General features: G+C 43.7%; 1 protein-coding gene across 8 annotated transcripts in view; it reads right to left on the bottom strand.

Moving 5' to 3' along the window:
- The window catches only part of LOC308412131 (trinucleotide repeat-containing gene 6A protein-like), a 38,667-nt gene that overhangs the window by 7,631 nt on the left and 15,033 nt on the right, over positions 1-16,003 (bottom strand). Inside the window, exons 4-17 of one of the 8 annotated variants that reach the window (XM_080906255.1) lie at positions 11,588-11,891; positions 10,863-10,910; positions 7,817-9,754; positions 7,508-7,706; positions 6,933-7,405; positions 6,691-6,822; positions 6,464-6,487; positions 5,606-5,749; positions 3,497-3,682; positions 3,193-3,353; positions 2,865-3,059; positions 1,815-1,982; positions 1,033-1,182; positions 112-231 (exon numbers count right to left, since the gene is read on the bottom strand). In XM_080906255.1, the coding sequence (XP_080762381.1) occupies positions 112-231; positions 1,033-1,182; positions 1,815-1,982; positions 2,865-3,059; positions 3,193-3,353; positions 3,497-3,682; positions 5,606-5,749; positions 6,464-6,487; positions 6,691-6,822; positions 6,933-7,405; positions 7,508-7,706; positions 7,817-9,754; positions 10,863-10,908 (3,936 nt within the window). In that variant the 5' untranslated portion in view covers positions 10,909-10,910; positions 11,588-11,891. The remainder of the gene's footprint in view (positions 1-111; positions 232-1,032; positions 1,183-1,814; positions 1,983-2,864; positions 3,060-3,192; positions 3,354-3,496; positions 3,683-5,605; positions 5,750-6,463; positions 6,488-6,690; positions 6,823-6,932; positions 7,406-7,507; positions 7,707-7,816; positions 9,755-10,862; positions 10,911-11,587; positions 11,892-16,003) is intronic. The other 7 variants (XM_080906257.1, XM_080906256.1, XM_080906261.1 and 4 more) reach the window with 7 other exon arrangements.

Below are 16,003 nucleotides of genomic sequence, written 5' to 3'. Positions count from 1 at the left end.
TGAACAACAACAACAATTTGGGACTGAGTGTTGGAAAACAATCAGGAGTAACAGAGACAAGAACTCACTCTGAGTGTGACCTTTTGTGCGTTTTATTTTTATGTGGGGTACCTGAGCGGGCAGGATGGGTGGAGGCACTTGATTACGAAGACTGGGTTGAGGAGGGGGCTGGGACTGGGGGCCACCTCGGCCCTGTGCTACGGTGTTGCCGCCCAACATTGGGTTTACATTCTAATCGGGGGGGGGGGGGGGGGGGGAGACAAAACAACAAAGAAGAAAAATGTAAAACAGTGTAGAAACAACCCTGACAAACAATGAGAATGAACCACACAAGGTTAGACGCTTGTGTGCAGTCAAAACTTGCCATAAGAAAGAAAACAAACAAAAAACCTCCCCCACCATTTGAATATCCCATGACGTCCACTAGAGGGCACACCATTACAAAAAGAGAGCTATTTTTATGGATGAGGCTCAGAGCCAACATCAGTTTCTCTGGAGCAGAGTTAAAGTGGGAATTCTCCACCACTATTACCACGGTTGTTGAATTATTCCAGGCATAAATAGAGCCCATGCTGTGGATAAACATAATTTCTAAACAGGCTAATATCGTTAAAGTTACTAATAAAGCAGCCTGCTGTCGGCATTTTCTTAACCATAACTGCCTGAAAAAGTTTGATCACCCCCCAATCATCTCTCTCTCTCTGATGTCTTAGGTTAGGACTTCATCACACAGCTGTCCCACACCATAAGCAGTACTGCGGGAGAACAGAGCATCATTAACCCCCCAGCAGTGCTCTGTGTACACTTTTCTGGTGGAAACACAGCTTTGTATTCTTTGCTGCTCAAAGGGAAGACTGCCACCAGTAGTCTTGCCCCTACCTAAAAATAATGGCAAAGCTTTGGTATTACCCATGTGAGCAGGGGAAAAATCACTGATTTAATTCTTTCTTCGCATCAAGTGAAAAATCTTCATATCAAACAGGGAATTTCTAACGTCTCAAGACAACTCTCTCTTCATTCTTCTCCACTCACCTGCCCAGCAGCCCCAGAACTAGAGTGGGAAGCAGACGGCCCAGAATTGAGACAAGAGACAGACTGAGCAGAATTGGAGGGGGAAAGGCTCATGCTTTGATTGGAGGAGAGTTCATCAGAAGCTGGGATATCGTAAGCAGAGGGTGAAAGCTGCAGAAGCAAGGCCAGGTGCACAGCAGATGGACGGTAAGCACACAGGGACAGGAAGCACACCAGCAGCAAAAGAAGCACAGAGAGGGAAGAAAAAGAAGAAAGTTAATTTTTTTTTTTCAAAACCAAAGACAAGTTGAAGGTCGAGGAAAGAATCAAATGTGTGGAAATGAAGGAAATAATTGCAGGGAGTGGACAGTGTGGGGAGCAAAAGAGGTACGAGAAGAATGAGAAGCTAAAAATAAGGACGTGATGGTAGAAACGAGATAGCAGGATGAAATAAGAGTTAATAAGAAGGAGCACACTGTGCTAAAGGAAACGCAGCAAGCCAAACTGAGCCGGAACAGTTTGTACTGACATGTGCTTGCTTCTAGTGATAATGATACAACATGATGAGGAAAGAGTGAAATAAAACACTAGTTTTAGACCAGCAAGCTGCACTGCATTAAAACCCCCACTGTGAGGCACTGTACAGCCAGAGGCACACTTCATTCTACACCTACCCCACCATAACAGCAGACTAAGACATTGCCCTTTATGAGAATCAGTTATTTACCTCAAGCCTGCATATACAGCACAGCTCCGGAAAGAATACACCTTGTACATGTAACTCCGCTCATGCTTCTCCATACCTTGTCATAGTAAGAACTGCGATCCATGGTGGAGTCCTTGTGGAGGTGGTGCCGAGACCCAGAATTCTTCCCCATAACTCCATTGAAGTCCCCAATACTGCCCATGTCCATACGCTTGTCCTGCACCATCCCTGCTCCAGTCTTAATGGAGTCATCAGGGGAGTCCCTCTGCAAGAACGAAGCCAAGAAAATGTGATTACGGAGACGGAACAGCATAAATCTTGCATTCTTTGAATCAGGGCTTATTACATTTGAAAAACCAAACACTTCAGCATGCTTTAACGTAGACATGAGTCATCTGTAGGGCTGTTCGATGTAACGATATATATCGGATGACGATATAAAAGCGTCTATTGTTTCATTTTACGCTATCGTTTGTTTTGTGGTGTCGCAAAATAAACTGTTTACAGCAATATTTTTTCATCGTTTTGATGGTCACTGTAGTGGCTCTATTCATTTAAGTTCTCTCTTTCTCTGTATTTTATATAACCACACTACGGACGGACAAGCGCCTGTTTTTATGCGTTGTGGTTAGCAACAACAACGGTAACAGCATCGCGTGTCCGCTTGTTTATGTTCCACATAAATCTTTCACAATAAAGCTCAAGATCCTGTTGAGACTTTTCAAAATAAACTGAATCATGTGAAAGAGCAGATTATTTATGGATGAGAATTAAAAAAGAGCCGCCAGGTGCTAAAAAATAAACCTTAAACTCAAACGTTAGAACAGGCTGTGTAATAAATAATCACAAAGAAAACAGCGGCCTTTACAACTTATGTCTAAAAATGTATAGTTTCATGCATCGGTTAAAACACTCGACTCCAGCTACATGACGCCCAGCTGGAAACACTTCCCGCAAGTCGAGCTGCCCGAGATTCACAGAATTTACAGAAAATGTTACATTTTTGTGATTTATATCGTTATCGGGACGATAGAATTCTTATATCGGGATATGAGATTTTGGTCATATCGCACAGCCCTAGTCATCTGGTGGAAAACTAACTTAACGAGTGTCTCATAGTGAATAGAAAGCTTTCCTCTGTACTTACAGCTTCTGTTTTTGCTTCCGAAACACTACTTTCATTAAGAAAGTTATCAATAGCTCCGTGTGTGCTAGAGGGACACAAACACAGGGAATATTTAACTGAATGATTAATAATATTTACAGAGAAGTTCATGCTGCTGAACTGGCCGATGAAGGGTTTCATCCAGGGATCATCCTGTTTGTTGACTGGTTTGTTCATCTGAAACAGAGTGGACAGAGGGGAGCACTGTTAGGACGGCTTTAAAAACTTCTAATAAATAAAGAAGACTCCATCCCTTTATTAAATGGCCTCATTTCAAATAGAAAAAAGTGCAAAGATGAGATAAATGTACCTTAGTAGAGCTTTTATGCTTGTAGTTCCAGGTGACTTGGTCATGGGATCTGCTGTCCTGTTGATTGTTGCTCCACATGCCGATCTCCACTTCCTCTTCCTGGTCCCAGCTATTTCCCATCTCGTCACTACACCATGTGTCCATGCGCTTGGGACCTGGAGCTATCATGAAGGGAGGGAGATGTAGAAATAGATTACTAGCAAGTAAATTCACCTCTTTTCTACCACACTTTAGTCACACCAGACTGCTTATTATCTACAGATGTTGCAATCAGATGTTTGTAGGGTTTGCTTTGTGCACATACCAGACTTATGCTGACTGCCCCATCCTGACCCAGACTCCCTGCTATCCCTGCCGTCACCCCAACTGTAGCTCTTGTCATTGGGCTTTCCCCAGGCAGACGTCCCGTTGTCCACAGTCACAGGCGGAGCAGCACTAGGCTCCCCCCATGATGCGGATTCCTTCTGTTGGGGGTATGGCTCACCCCAACCTGAAGGAACAAATGAGATGATCACTATGAGGGTACAGTTTCTGTGGTTCAATCTACTTGATGTACTTAAACACTATTTAACATTTGTACAATTCCAATGTTAGGCCAGTGGGAAAGTGGGCTGCATCACATTAAAGGTGGCAAGACCCAACCTGTTTTCCAAATGTACGATAATGTTGCAATTCATATAGATTTCTCCCCACTTAGCTGAAACTGGAGACCAGAGCTTAGAGCAACACTCCCTGGGGAACCCTATATCCACTCACTTATGTAAGCAGTGTTTTTCTTCCACGCTTGTGGATATGCACGTGTCATTGCAGGACATTATACCCTTTGAAATGTAACAGAATGCATGCTCAAGAAAGGGCACGTATGAGTTCAAAAGGCTCTTGTTACAGCCGACCACCCAGGCCCGTTACTTTCTCCCTGCACAGGAGACGTTTGGGGAGATGCCAGGGATACCTCCCTGTAAAAATAGGACAGATCATGGGGTGGCCTCTGGCACTGATGTCCTGCATCTGACTTGGCTTGTTCATCACATATGCACGTATACACTGACAGACTGACACAAACAGGTAGATACATGTAGCCACAAACAAGCACATCACACAAATACACACAAACTGCCAATCAATAACCCCCAATCTATCACTCCATCCCTGTCCACTTGAGTGCATCAGCTGATACAAGGACTCAGAGGAAATTTTAACCAGTGTGTGTTTGCAAGTGTGTATGAATAAGCCTGAGCATCTGTTTTTGTTTGATTACACGTACATTTTGCAACACCATGAAAGTCTAATTTAGCTACATTTATTGATCATTTCCTTTAAGTGACCCAGACTTTTTACTTCACTAGGTAATAACTGAAATTAAGATGAATCAAGACCCATAAATTAATTTTCTCAATGCAGTAGCTAGGGAGAGGGTCCCACCCTTTCCAGACATCCACTTAGCGCCTCCAGTTAGCTCACTAAACCAGAAACCTTGAATAACCCTAAACAGCCCCCTCCTTTTCTCCTCCTCCGGCCCCTTCCATAGAATAGCTCTCCTACTCGTTTTAGTTTTCCCATCTCACATTGGAACCTGTCCTATTTCCAAGTCAGCAGACCATCTCCTGTGCTACTCACGGTCTCTCTAACTCTCTTTTCCTGAAACCCATCAAAAGCCTGCGTTTCTATAGCAAGCACAATTGGCGGGTGAACAAGAAGAGGAGGAGGGGGGAGGGAAGGGAAAAAAAAGGCGAATGAGAGAAGAGAAAAATCGATGCTCTTAGCATTCCAAAGGGATGACTCAACTGGCTTTTCAAAAAGCCTTCAACACAGACAACACTGTAGGGAAAATGGGAGGGAATGACTGTACGTGTTTGGTCTCCAGCCATGCTTCTGTGTAAATTGGTGTATGCCTTTGTATATATTTGTGAGCGCGTGTATTTACACTGGCTTTGCTTGCACTTTCTCAACCCTTTTAGGACTTCTTCTATCCATCTTAATGAGAGTCTGGGTTAGCCTTGTTCCTCTCTTACAGACTCCATGACGAGGTTTGCACTTCTACCATTTTAAATACTGCCCCAGGCTCCTGACGTAGGTGTTAAATCACATTAATATATTTTTTTAAAAACTCAAAGACAATCTGTGCAAGAATTTGCACATTTTGATGATAAGTTTCCACTCTGGCTAAAATAAAGTGGAATATGTGATTAATAATATATGCTGTAACCTGGCAAACCACATTTTTGTGTGAATAGACGACACAATGAAAAAGTGCGAGTCTGTGGTGTACCGATGTTTCAACCTGTTTTAATGTTGTCTGGGCACGTGCATGCATTCTTCTATGCACAGTCCTTTCCTGTTCTCACAGTCAGGAATGTAAAAGCCACAACTGTGCGTGAGTATTCATATGGTGTGCAAACATTATCCAACCTACCAGAACCGGAGCTTTTGTCCTGGTTAACATGCTGCATTGACATGTGGGTTGGGTGGGACTGGTGCTGAGGGGAGGGGCCCACAGCTTCCTGGTCTGGTTGACCAGTCCTGTTCCACATGTTGACAGACCCACCGCTGTATTTGCCTAGGAGGGAAAATAAATACAATTTTATCAGCTGAATTTATTATTTTATTTTTTTAAGTGGAAACAAAGCTAAAGTCTCCGTTTCAACTTGTGTCAAAAGTGCAGACTTGAAACTATAAATCAGTTTAAATTGTGCTGACAGACCAAGTAAAACCAGACTTGCGGCAAATAATTCCCATGGCAACAACATGGCATTTAGTTGTTTAGGAAGAAGAGAAAGGTGTGGGAGCAAAAGAGCCATATCGATTTCGAGTGTTGAAATGTGAGATTTGTGACATTTTGAGTGTTTGGAGTGTACAGTTAGTGTGCATGTTCTGTGCTTGGTGTGTAGTGTACTTGTTTGATTTTGTTGTGCGTCAAAACAATGAGGCGACTACTAAATGTCACAGATGCTTGCCAAAAAGCCACCAAAGGCAGATTGAAGATAAGACACACCCTGGAACTGGATGGGAAATGTTTCTTTTGGAGTGGCACAAATAACTTGTGTGGCATGTTTTTTTGACACCTGGTTGTTTTGTAAATAGTTGTACACAACAACAAATGCCTGAGACACTGCCTGCAATTTAATGCAAATAGTTGCATTGAATTTTGTTATTTGCAAAATTTGTACACAAGTTGTTGAAATTTACTGTTTATATTTGAATTTCAAGTCATAAAAACAGATAAACATGCTTATGGTTATTACAGTAAAAAACAAACAAACAACTTTCTTACTTGGATTTTGTGTTTTTACTTGAGCTTTTAGGTCCAGGTTAGGATAGTGTCAAAAACAGAAAAACTACAGTTAGATGTGAGGTTTGATGAAAAGACTGATCACAAACAAGAGAAGTTAAACACTTTTAAAAGGTGAAATATAAATCTAAAAATCAAAAGTAATTAGTCATCAATTATAGCCTTGAACCCAGCGGGTTGGGCAAACTTGCTGTAAAGTGAGTGTCTACCTGGGTCTCCCCAAGCTGCAGTTCCATCATCGATCTCCATTTTTCGGCGGATGGACTCTGGAGAAGGCTCTTCCCACCCAGTCGACACTTCCTCCTTCTGACCTACTGTGGGCATGGGGCCTCCCAGCCAGCCTGTGATACGAATAAATGAGTGAGTAATCAACTTCTGGTCCTCCCACTGAAAAGTCTTTTCTAAACAGCGTCAAGTCTCTTCCAAAGTTAGCATTAGATGCGATAACTACCTGTGGGCTTGTTTTGACCTTGACTGCCTCTGGACATGTTGGATTCAGGACCTTTTCCCCACTCGTTAGAGGGCTTAGGATTGGGCTCACCCCAGTTCTGGGCTCCAGTGTTGTTCTTCGATGGCTCAGCCCAGCCCTGAGTGGTACTCTGAGGTTTGGGTTTGAGGACTGGCTCTCCCCAGGTGGAGCCTGGATTTGGAGTGCTCACGTCTGGAGTATTTGATCCACCGCTCCCCACCCAGGTGTTACTGCTGCTGGTGTTGGTACGGCTCGGCTCGCTCCAACATCCAGAACCAGACCGGTCACTGTCGCTATCCCAACCTACTGAGCCTGCGCCTTTTTGGGGCTCTCCCCAGTGGCTGTTGGAGCTTGGTCTGGTGGTTTCTCCACTGGCACCCCAGGTGTCACTTACATTTGCACTGCTGGAACCCCAGCCCTGCTGTGGTTTGGAGGTATTACTCCAGGTACTGGATCTAAAACAAAAACATGGGTTTACCTGAAGCCTTTAAAAATATGCCAAGCTTTGAAGCTCCCTCGCTCTCTTTCTTGTATATTTATTTAATTTGATCAATTACCTGTCATCTTTGTTAATGTTGTTGCTCCAGGTGTTGCTGCTGCTGTTATTACCCTTGCAGCTGGCTCCATCATCCCAGCCGCTATGCCCAGCTCCTCCATTCAGTGGGCTTTTGCTGTCCCAGCCAGAAGTTGGTTTCTGCTCTCCCCTGCCAGAACTTCCTGTATCTATGCCTGAGCTGCCTGGCCCACCACCCCAGCCTGCAAATACAGGAAAGATGCATCACTTTCTGTCCTTGTATTATCTAATTTTATTCTTAATAAGATTTATTTATTTATTTATTTTTATTTTAAAAATTCATGCAAATTACCTCCAGATGTCTGGGAGGGAGCTGCCGGTGTCGTTTTGCCCCAGCCGGAGCTTCCACTGCTAAGCTTTCTTTCATCTCCCCTGGTGCCCTGGTTCTGATTGTTATTTGGAGAATTGACATCCCAGGCAGTGTTCTGCCGTATGGGCGTCTGTCCCCATCCAGTGTTGGACAGGACCCTCGGGTCCACTTCAGCCCGGACCAGAAGTGATAGTACTGATGCAGGATTGGGACTTTTTCTGCTCCTTCCCCCCTTTGTCTGGATGCTCTCTCTGTCTGAGCTAGAACGGCCTCCGGAGCTCTCACCGCTTCCCTCGCTTCCCCCAGAGCGACCCCAGCCTCCTGTGACACTCCCCAAGCCATGGCTTCCACTGCCTCCCACTGCTCCTCCCATTCCCATGGCGTCATCCTCCAGGCTTTTCCAGCCATTGTTAGAAGAGCTTCCTTTGTGACTTCCAGCATCTGAAGGGTTGTTACTAGGCGTTGTGGAAGACGACGATGAGGACAAGGACGCACTGCTCCCCCAGGGGCGAGGTATTGCTGCTGGGGGCCCCATCGTCGTTTGGTTTCCATTTCCTGCTGTTTGGCCTGTAGAGCCAAGGATTTGATTTGAGCCAATGCCACAGGACAAGTTGCTCTGAGGCTGGTTTGGGGTGTTGGAGGACCCCTGGTCCCAGCGTGGGGCCCCAGTGTTATTGTGGTTATTATTACTCTTATAAGCAGCAGTAGAGGGGATTTGGGGGTTCACAGTGTCTGCATTTGGGGGGCCCTTGTCTACAGGGTAGGTAGCTGCGCCCCAAGGCGTACCGAATGCCCCACTGCCCCCCAGTTCTCCTTGGGGGTGCTGGGGTGCTGACGAGGGGTTTCCATTGGCCAGCGGACCCCCGGTCCCTCCTCCAATGGAACCCCAAGAACAATCCCCGCTGAGTTGGGGTGAGGCGGTAGAGTTTGGTGGACTAGAGGTCATTGTGGCATTAGTAGTAGTAGTAGTAGTATTCATTGTGATAGTGTTATTTGGTCCATTGGATTCAGTGTTAAGGTTGGTAGGCTTTAGGCCACCATTTCCACTGTTGCTGCTTAATGTACCATTATTCACCTCGGTGTCTTGCATCATACTGCTGTTGTCTGGAGCTGCCATGCCGCCCCAGCCCAGCAAGGGGGCCTGCTGGGGAGCCATACCTAGTTTGGAACCTATCCCCTGAGCCTGTGGAGGCCGTTGGCCCTGGGATGCTGGATTTGGGATTGAATTTTGTGGCCAGGCACCATGGTTGGCATTTGGGTTTAAAGTGTTTGGGTTTAACCCTCCATTGATGCAGGGGGTGCTTCCGCCAGTGGGGATCACATTGCTGCCTGAAGGGGTGCCCCATACACCACCGTTATTGACAAGCTTGTTGTTGTGGTTGCTCATGTTATTGCTGCCAATACTGTTGGACCCAGCCATGGAGTACTGTGAGGGCTCAGACATGTTATTTCCATTATTTGCACTGCTGATGGTTTCCATACCTGCGCCAACCACCTGATGACTGTTGCCATTGCCATCTCCGTTCATTGAAACGCTGACCATCATGGCAGCATTCCCCAAAGAAGAGGTGGGGGAAGAAGTTGCAGATGACGAAGAAGCATTTGCTGACATCATCATCACTGTTGTAGCAGCAAGATTCCTCTCTGAGCCGATTGAGGAACTAGAGTCTGCGTCCATGCATTCTGATGCCGACTCGGGGTCTGATCCTGATCCACAGCCAGAAGAGGAAGAAGAGGATGAGCAAGAAAAAGATGAGGGAGGCCAGACGGAAGAGCTGGTTGAAGAAGGGTTATTGGGGGTGTCGGTGCTTCCGTCTACTAGGGCTTTGCCCCAGTTGCTGTTGCCGTCACTGCTGCAGGGAGAGCCAGACGACCAGGGGGGAGGCTCATACTGCGAATCCAAGCCAGGATGATCCAGACCTGGTGAGAGATTGGAAACAGAAGATATTGTTTGAACACGGAAAAAATAAAGTTAAAAACACAACATTAGTAACATTTACCAAATTTAAAAAACTGAGGATAATTAAATCCCTCAAAGTTGCCTATATATATATATATTTTATTTATTTTAATTTCCCTCCAAGCTTCAGCTGCCCTACTGTTCTGGATGTGCTCACTGCCAGGGCTGAGCTTGGACACAGCTGCCACCATTTTGTAACCACAGCAGGACCCAAAAGCGTGCCAAAGCAATAAAACTTGGATTCAGTGAGGTGGAGGATGAGCATCAGCAGGAGAGAAGTGATGGAGGGAATAGGGGAGACGGCAACAAAGTGTGAAAAAAGGAAATATGGAGGAAGAAAGAGGGGAGCAGTTGGCAAAGGAAATGAAGTGGTGGCAACTTAAATTATTCAGACTTTTAAACCCTTTTCTCACCCAAAATATAATAAAAAAATAAAATTAGACCTGGCATGTTTCTAAAATTAGACTGCATAGAACAATGCGATACAGGTTTCTGTACAAACACCCATTGAGTCTCAGATGTGAGTGGAAAAGCAACAGAAAGTAACTTTACTGTGCAAAGAAGTATCAAAGGAAAATTTTATTTAGACAGCCACAACCAGGCTACCACAGACTACGGCTACGTACCAGGCTACGGCATCGGCTCAACAAGGCACCGTTTTACAATCTGAATCAGAGCTTACAACATTCTTCATTTAAAACAGCAGCTGCCCTTTTCTAGCCATGTTTCTTCACCAGATGCCTGAACCTAACCTGGTAACGTGCGAGTCTCTTTAACCAAACGGCTGCCCACTTGGTCCCAACTTAAAAGTCTCTCACACATAAAATGGTTGCCAGCTCTCGCTGCTTATCGCATTTGCTTGCCAAGTCTTCTTTTCCACCCTTTGACACCCACTTTCTCTCTCATTCATCTCTCTCTGTCTCTCGTATGTCAGAAATAAAATAATCAGCCAAGGTCAAGTCAGACTGAGTCTAACTCATCTGATGATTGCTCAGAGACTAAAGAAGGTACTTGAAGGAGGACTGAATTGCAGAAGACAGAGTATCAAAGAAGACCATGTGTAGTCACCTGTTTGATTAGGGGAGTGGCTGACGGAATCCCGAATGGGAGCCATGCCTGGAAACAGAGGAAAGACTGTCAAAAAGGCTGAGGGGCAGAAAACAGAGCAGAGAAAATGTTAGAAACAGTCATGGCAAAAAAAGGAAAAAAAGAAAAGAGACAAGCAAAGACAAAAGAAAACGAGAGCGTGAAAGTAAGAGCTTAAAGTAAGACAAGTGCAGAGGGTTTAGTGGTGAGATGCTGTTTTCTGAATCTAAGTTAGCAGGTAAAGGTGGTTATCCAGCTCAAAGGAATTAAAAACCCAATTAAAACTCCCCATTCGGCATCTTAACAAAGATAAGCAATTTTTTTTTATAAAATAATACTCAGGATCTTTTCCTTTTAGCGCTGGTAACAGAATGACTGCCGACCTCTAAGTAGCAACAAATAATCTTATAACATACATTTTTGTTGGATTATAACCATTTTTTAGAAATGAACCATCATTTTGGATGCAGATGAGGACAGCTGCCACTGTGAATCAAGTATAGCCTCATACAAATTTCACAAATCCTCACTTTGGCAGAACAAGAGCTAAGACATCAGGAGCTATGAGCGAGAACATACCTACATGTTAATGTTCAGTGCCATTTAAATATAACAGCATAATCGTTTTCTTGCTTTATTTAAAAGACAATGTTCTTGTGTGTTAAGCAAGTGACATCTGTTCCCTTTTCCTTCTCTTCACAGGTTACCTATAAGTGCCGCTGGTGGCTGTGACACCTGGCTGGGCAGGAGGGCGTCCCCGGGCTGACTGGAGAACAGGTGACCTCTGGATCCCAGGTCGAAACAGGGGAGGTCAAACGTCAGAGCTCAGAGAGCACAGCCTCAAGGGTCTGAGGTGAAGAGGCAGGGCTTGTCAGAGCGGGCAGCAGGCTGATCAGCCCCCCTTGGCATCGCTGAGGACTGTACGTGTGCGTGTATGCTATGTGTGGGGAGGGGAAAAGGGGGGAGGTTGAGTAGAATAAGGACTCTGTCTTGACTTGGTATGCTCTGGCACTGCAGGAACAGAAAGAGAGAAGAGGAGAGAGAAAAATGTGTGAATGCTACAGGATATATCCATTTTAAATCATTTCAAAAAGACTGTCAGCAACTGGTAGGGATGGGAACCGATTATCAATATATTGATATGATAAATTAGTCATTCAGATTTTATATCGATATCTATTTTTGATTGCCATTGGATTCTCATTGGCTCTTTTTTGAGAGTAACCACCATTGCAAAGCAGCAATAAAGAAATTCATGCACGTTATTTGCATGTTGTGGGTCAAATGTTTGTGCATGTTTGTTGAGCTACTTCTTTTTGTGATCAGTGATGGAGTCATTACTCAAAAGTAATTTTTACACATATTACACAGAACACTTTTCTTGAAAGTAAAAAGTTTTTTTTATTTATTTACTCCCAGACAAAAGCAATTAGTTACACTACTCGTTACATTACTTTCACGTTACTCTGTAAAATTACTGAAACACATCATCTCATATTCACCATTTAACAATATAAACCTGAGGCTCCAACCCCCCACATACACCAACAAAAATCCTTGAAGACACATCTCTAAGACCTTTCTCTGGGTTTTTGGCTAGCTTAGTGTTAGCATGCTTGGCAGATGCTTACAAAGAACTAAACTTGTGTTAGCAGCATAATGCGGTCGTTTCTGTCCGGGATGCAGTTTTCCACTCCATCATTTATCTTGTCCTGTTGTGCAATAAAAATAAGTGTCCGTATCTCTAGACTGCATCGCTATTTTCTGGGAACCGGTTTTCTACAAGAACCTGTTCTCGATTCCCATGCCTACCAACCACTAAACCACAACATGCTTAAGGCACATGATAACTACCAGAAATCCACTGCTCCTACAGTCAAAGCCTCAAGAGGTATCGTTTTGGTCAAGCACAGCTGTAAAGGAAACATGGTGGCTACCACTTTCCCTGAGCCACTGTATTTACTTAAGGGATTGAATGAAGACTACTTTGTTTGGATTCTGTGTCACTAACATATGAAGATGGCATTATCCTTTCTCCTGTCGAGAGACTATGGAGCAGGTGGAGTCAGCCAGGTTAGTCAGAAATCCACTAGCAATAAGCAGACACACACACACACACACACACACACACACACACACACACACACACACACACACACACACACACACACACACACACACACACACCTTCTCTTGGTGAAGGGCGGGGTAGGGTGAACATCTACAGGGAAGACTAGATTAGGGTTATACAACGAGCTTAAAGCAGCTCTGCACTAGGACACCAAGGCAAGGAAAACCTCTTACCTCGAGCAAAGCAAAAGGACGAGTAAAGGGACAAATGCAACACTATACATTGAGATATGGGGATACAAATAAAGCCACAAATCAACAAAGGGGAGAGTGACATAGGCAACCTTCATTGAAAAAGGCCCAGTGCATTTGACAGGAATAAGTAAAGTGTTTGTGCGAGTCTCCTGACCTTTTTCTTGGTGCAGGATAGAGTGCGTTAGCTTTCTGCCTGCTGCAAGCAGTATACAGGTCTATTTATAAATCTCCAGTTCAAATAGCAACCAGTCTGTTCACAAGCCAACATGATAAAAGAACAAACAAACCCATGTGTGCACACGAGCAAATGCGCTGGAAAAATTGAAGCAATGGAAATACGTTTTTACAATTTAAGTATTCACTGGCAGCTGGGGTGCTTTTTGTGGCGAGAATAACTTCAAATAAGATGCATCCTACAGCAATTCACACCAGGAAAAAGATTCAACCAGACCAGCAACCAGTGTTCTGAGACAACACGCTGACCAGAAACACTTAGAGGCTTAATCCCACCTTTATTAACTCTCAGCTCACTAGTTTAAACTGGGCACACAGCCAGCATCTAGACATACACCCTGCCAGAAGCTGCTTAAGCACCCTCTGGAACCAATCAAAAACACATACAACAATGATATCATGATTACTAAAACTCTTTCCCTTCTCCTTTCCCAGGAAAGTGACACAAAAATATTTTAAAGAGAGAGCGCTATCCAAAAGAGAGAACAAAGTTAAACAAAACAAGACAGAGCAGAAATACAGAGCCTTTACTGTGGAATAGACCTGCTCCCTCCGGCAGCCACGGCACTCAAAGTGCAAGATCCTTCCAGCAAACTGAGCTGTTTACTTCCCAGAGTCTTGGCTCAACCTTCCTACATGGAAAGACCTCTGTCAACTCCGAAGCATCTGCTTCAAAGCAGGTATGCAGGGAAAACCGCTTATATCCTTATAAGGCAGTGAAATCCAAATTAATGACATTGAACATCACTAACTGAGCTACTAGAACAATATTTTATCTATATATCCATTTATAAATATATTTATATATAAATTACTCAACTTTTCATCAGATTATCCACAGTGTTGTTCATGTGTGCCAACATGTGCCCAGCTTTTGGTGTCCACACACGCTTAGATATACTCTGACAAAGCCTACCTACTTATCTGTGTAAGGTATGAAAGCACTTTGTGTTTTTCTAAAATGCACCTCGCCATTTTCTTTGAGACAGCTCACACAGTTTTGAAATCAGCTACATTGTTGAGGCGAATAGCTGCAATGACTAATGTTGTATAAATTCTCAAGATAACATAATGTAACCAGATGAATGTATAAAAGACGCCCGAAGCTTCCACATGTGAAAAGCGGCTCAACCTTTCATTCTTTTTTAAGGTCACCAGGGGGCGATGCCAGAGATTGCAAAATAACTCCCAGCGCTATAGAAGTTTATAGAAGAAACAAGGTTTCTAATGCCTGAATTATCCTTCAGCGGAAAATCTACTTCATAATCCGGAATTTAACCGGAAGCCCATCTTAACCCTCCACATAAAATCATAAGGACTTCCCGAGAAATGCAACTGTACTTCAGGTCAGCGCAGTTCGCAACGACCGATTGGTGTGGAAATTTACAGCTTAAGATTGAGAGGGGTGTCCAGATACATCATATATCACAGCGTCGATTTCCTACTAAAGCATAATTCAGGCATAACTCTACCTATATAAAAACTGTTCTATAGTATTTTTACAGGAAGGAGGATTACCTGGTGTATGTTTGTGAATCCGCACACTGACCTGCTAATTTAGCAGTCAGAACCCCCCCCCCCCCACCCCACCCACCCCTCCCTCATATCCATTTTCAAAAGACAAGGATAGTAACAGTAGAAACTTATCTCCAGTCTTCAAAACACAACTTTATAAGATAATGGGTGAGGTCATGGTGGCTACAGCCGATGTTTATACTGTCAAATTTAACAGATGTAACATTAGTAGGCATCTTGGTACCATTCCAACATTTGAGTCTGTGTTATGTTAATAAAAATAAAAAACCACCATCATGACTGGGTTTAAACTTAGTTGGTTCCAGTTACAAATAATTACTGGGAGAAACTGGTGAGGCGCCTTTACTATTGTGTAATACTTTCTGACTTTACATCTAAAAGATCTGTAGATGAACATATGCATGCCTCTAAATCCAAACCCTTTAATGCCAAGTAATTTTCTAAACTTGCAGTTTTCACTTATTAAAATGGCCTTTTCCCAATGTACCCAGTTTTATTTTTACTGGAAAAAACAAAACGTCAGCATCACCAAGGTGTATAAGCTTTGTTACTGCTGCTGCTCAGAACATCAAGTACAGTTTGTTCCTATTTGCTTCCATTTGAGTAAGGCTTTTGTAGGGGCCCCTGGAGTTGGCATCAACTTAAGTGCTGCTATCACCTTACAGACAGAAAGTTAAGAGGGGAGGAGAGTTTAGGGACAAGATACAGGATTAGAAGGAACTGAATAATACAATGAAAACCTTTTTTTCCCCTCAACGGTAAGGAGGAGAAAACAAAAGATAAGAGAAGTGAAATTTGAGAGGCAGAGACCTGTCACTGAGGCTGATGGGCCAGGAATGCAGCTGCAGCTTCTAACATGTATAAGTAACTTCCTCAATTCAGCGGCACATGAATCGAGCACAGTGAACACATTTGCTGCTTCACAGACAGAGTCAAATTAAACAATGTGAAAGAGACAATGAGGCCTTGAATGGAGAAGATCAGCAAAATTTACCAATTAATGCAAATACATTTAAAACATGAAGGAG

The sequence above is a fragment of the Rhamphochromis sp. 'chilingali' genome, assembly GCF_963969265.1.
Source record: "Rhamphochromis sp. 'chilingali' genome assembly, chromosome: 15".
Lineage (NCBI taxonomy): Eukaryota > Metazoa > Chordata > Actinopteri > Cichliformes > Cichlidae > Rhamphochromis > Rhamphochromis sp. 'chilingali'.
The sequence above is the reverse complement of the archived record's forward strand: the minus strand, read 5'-3'. Positions and strand labels throughout refer to the sequence as shown.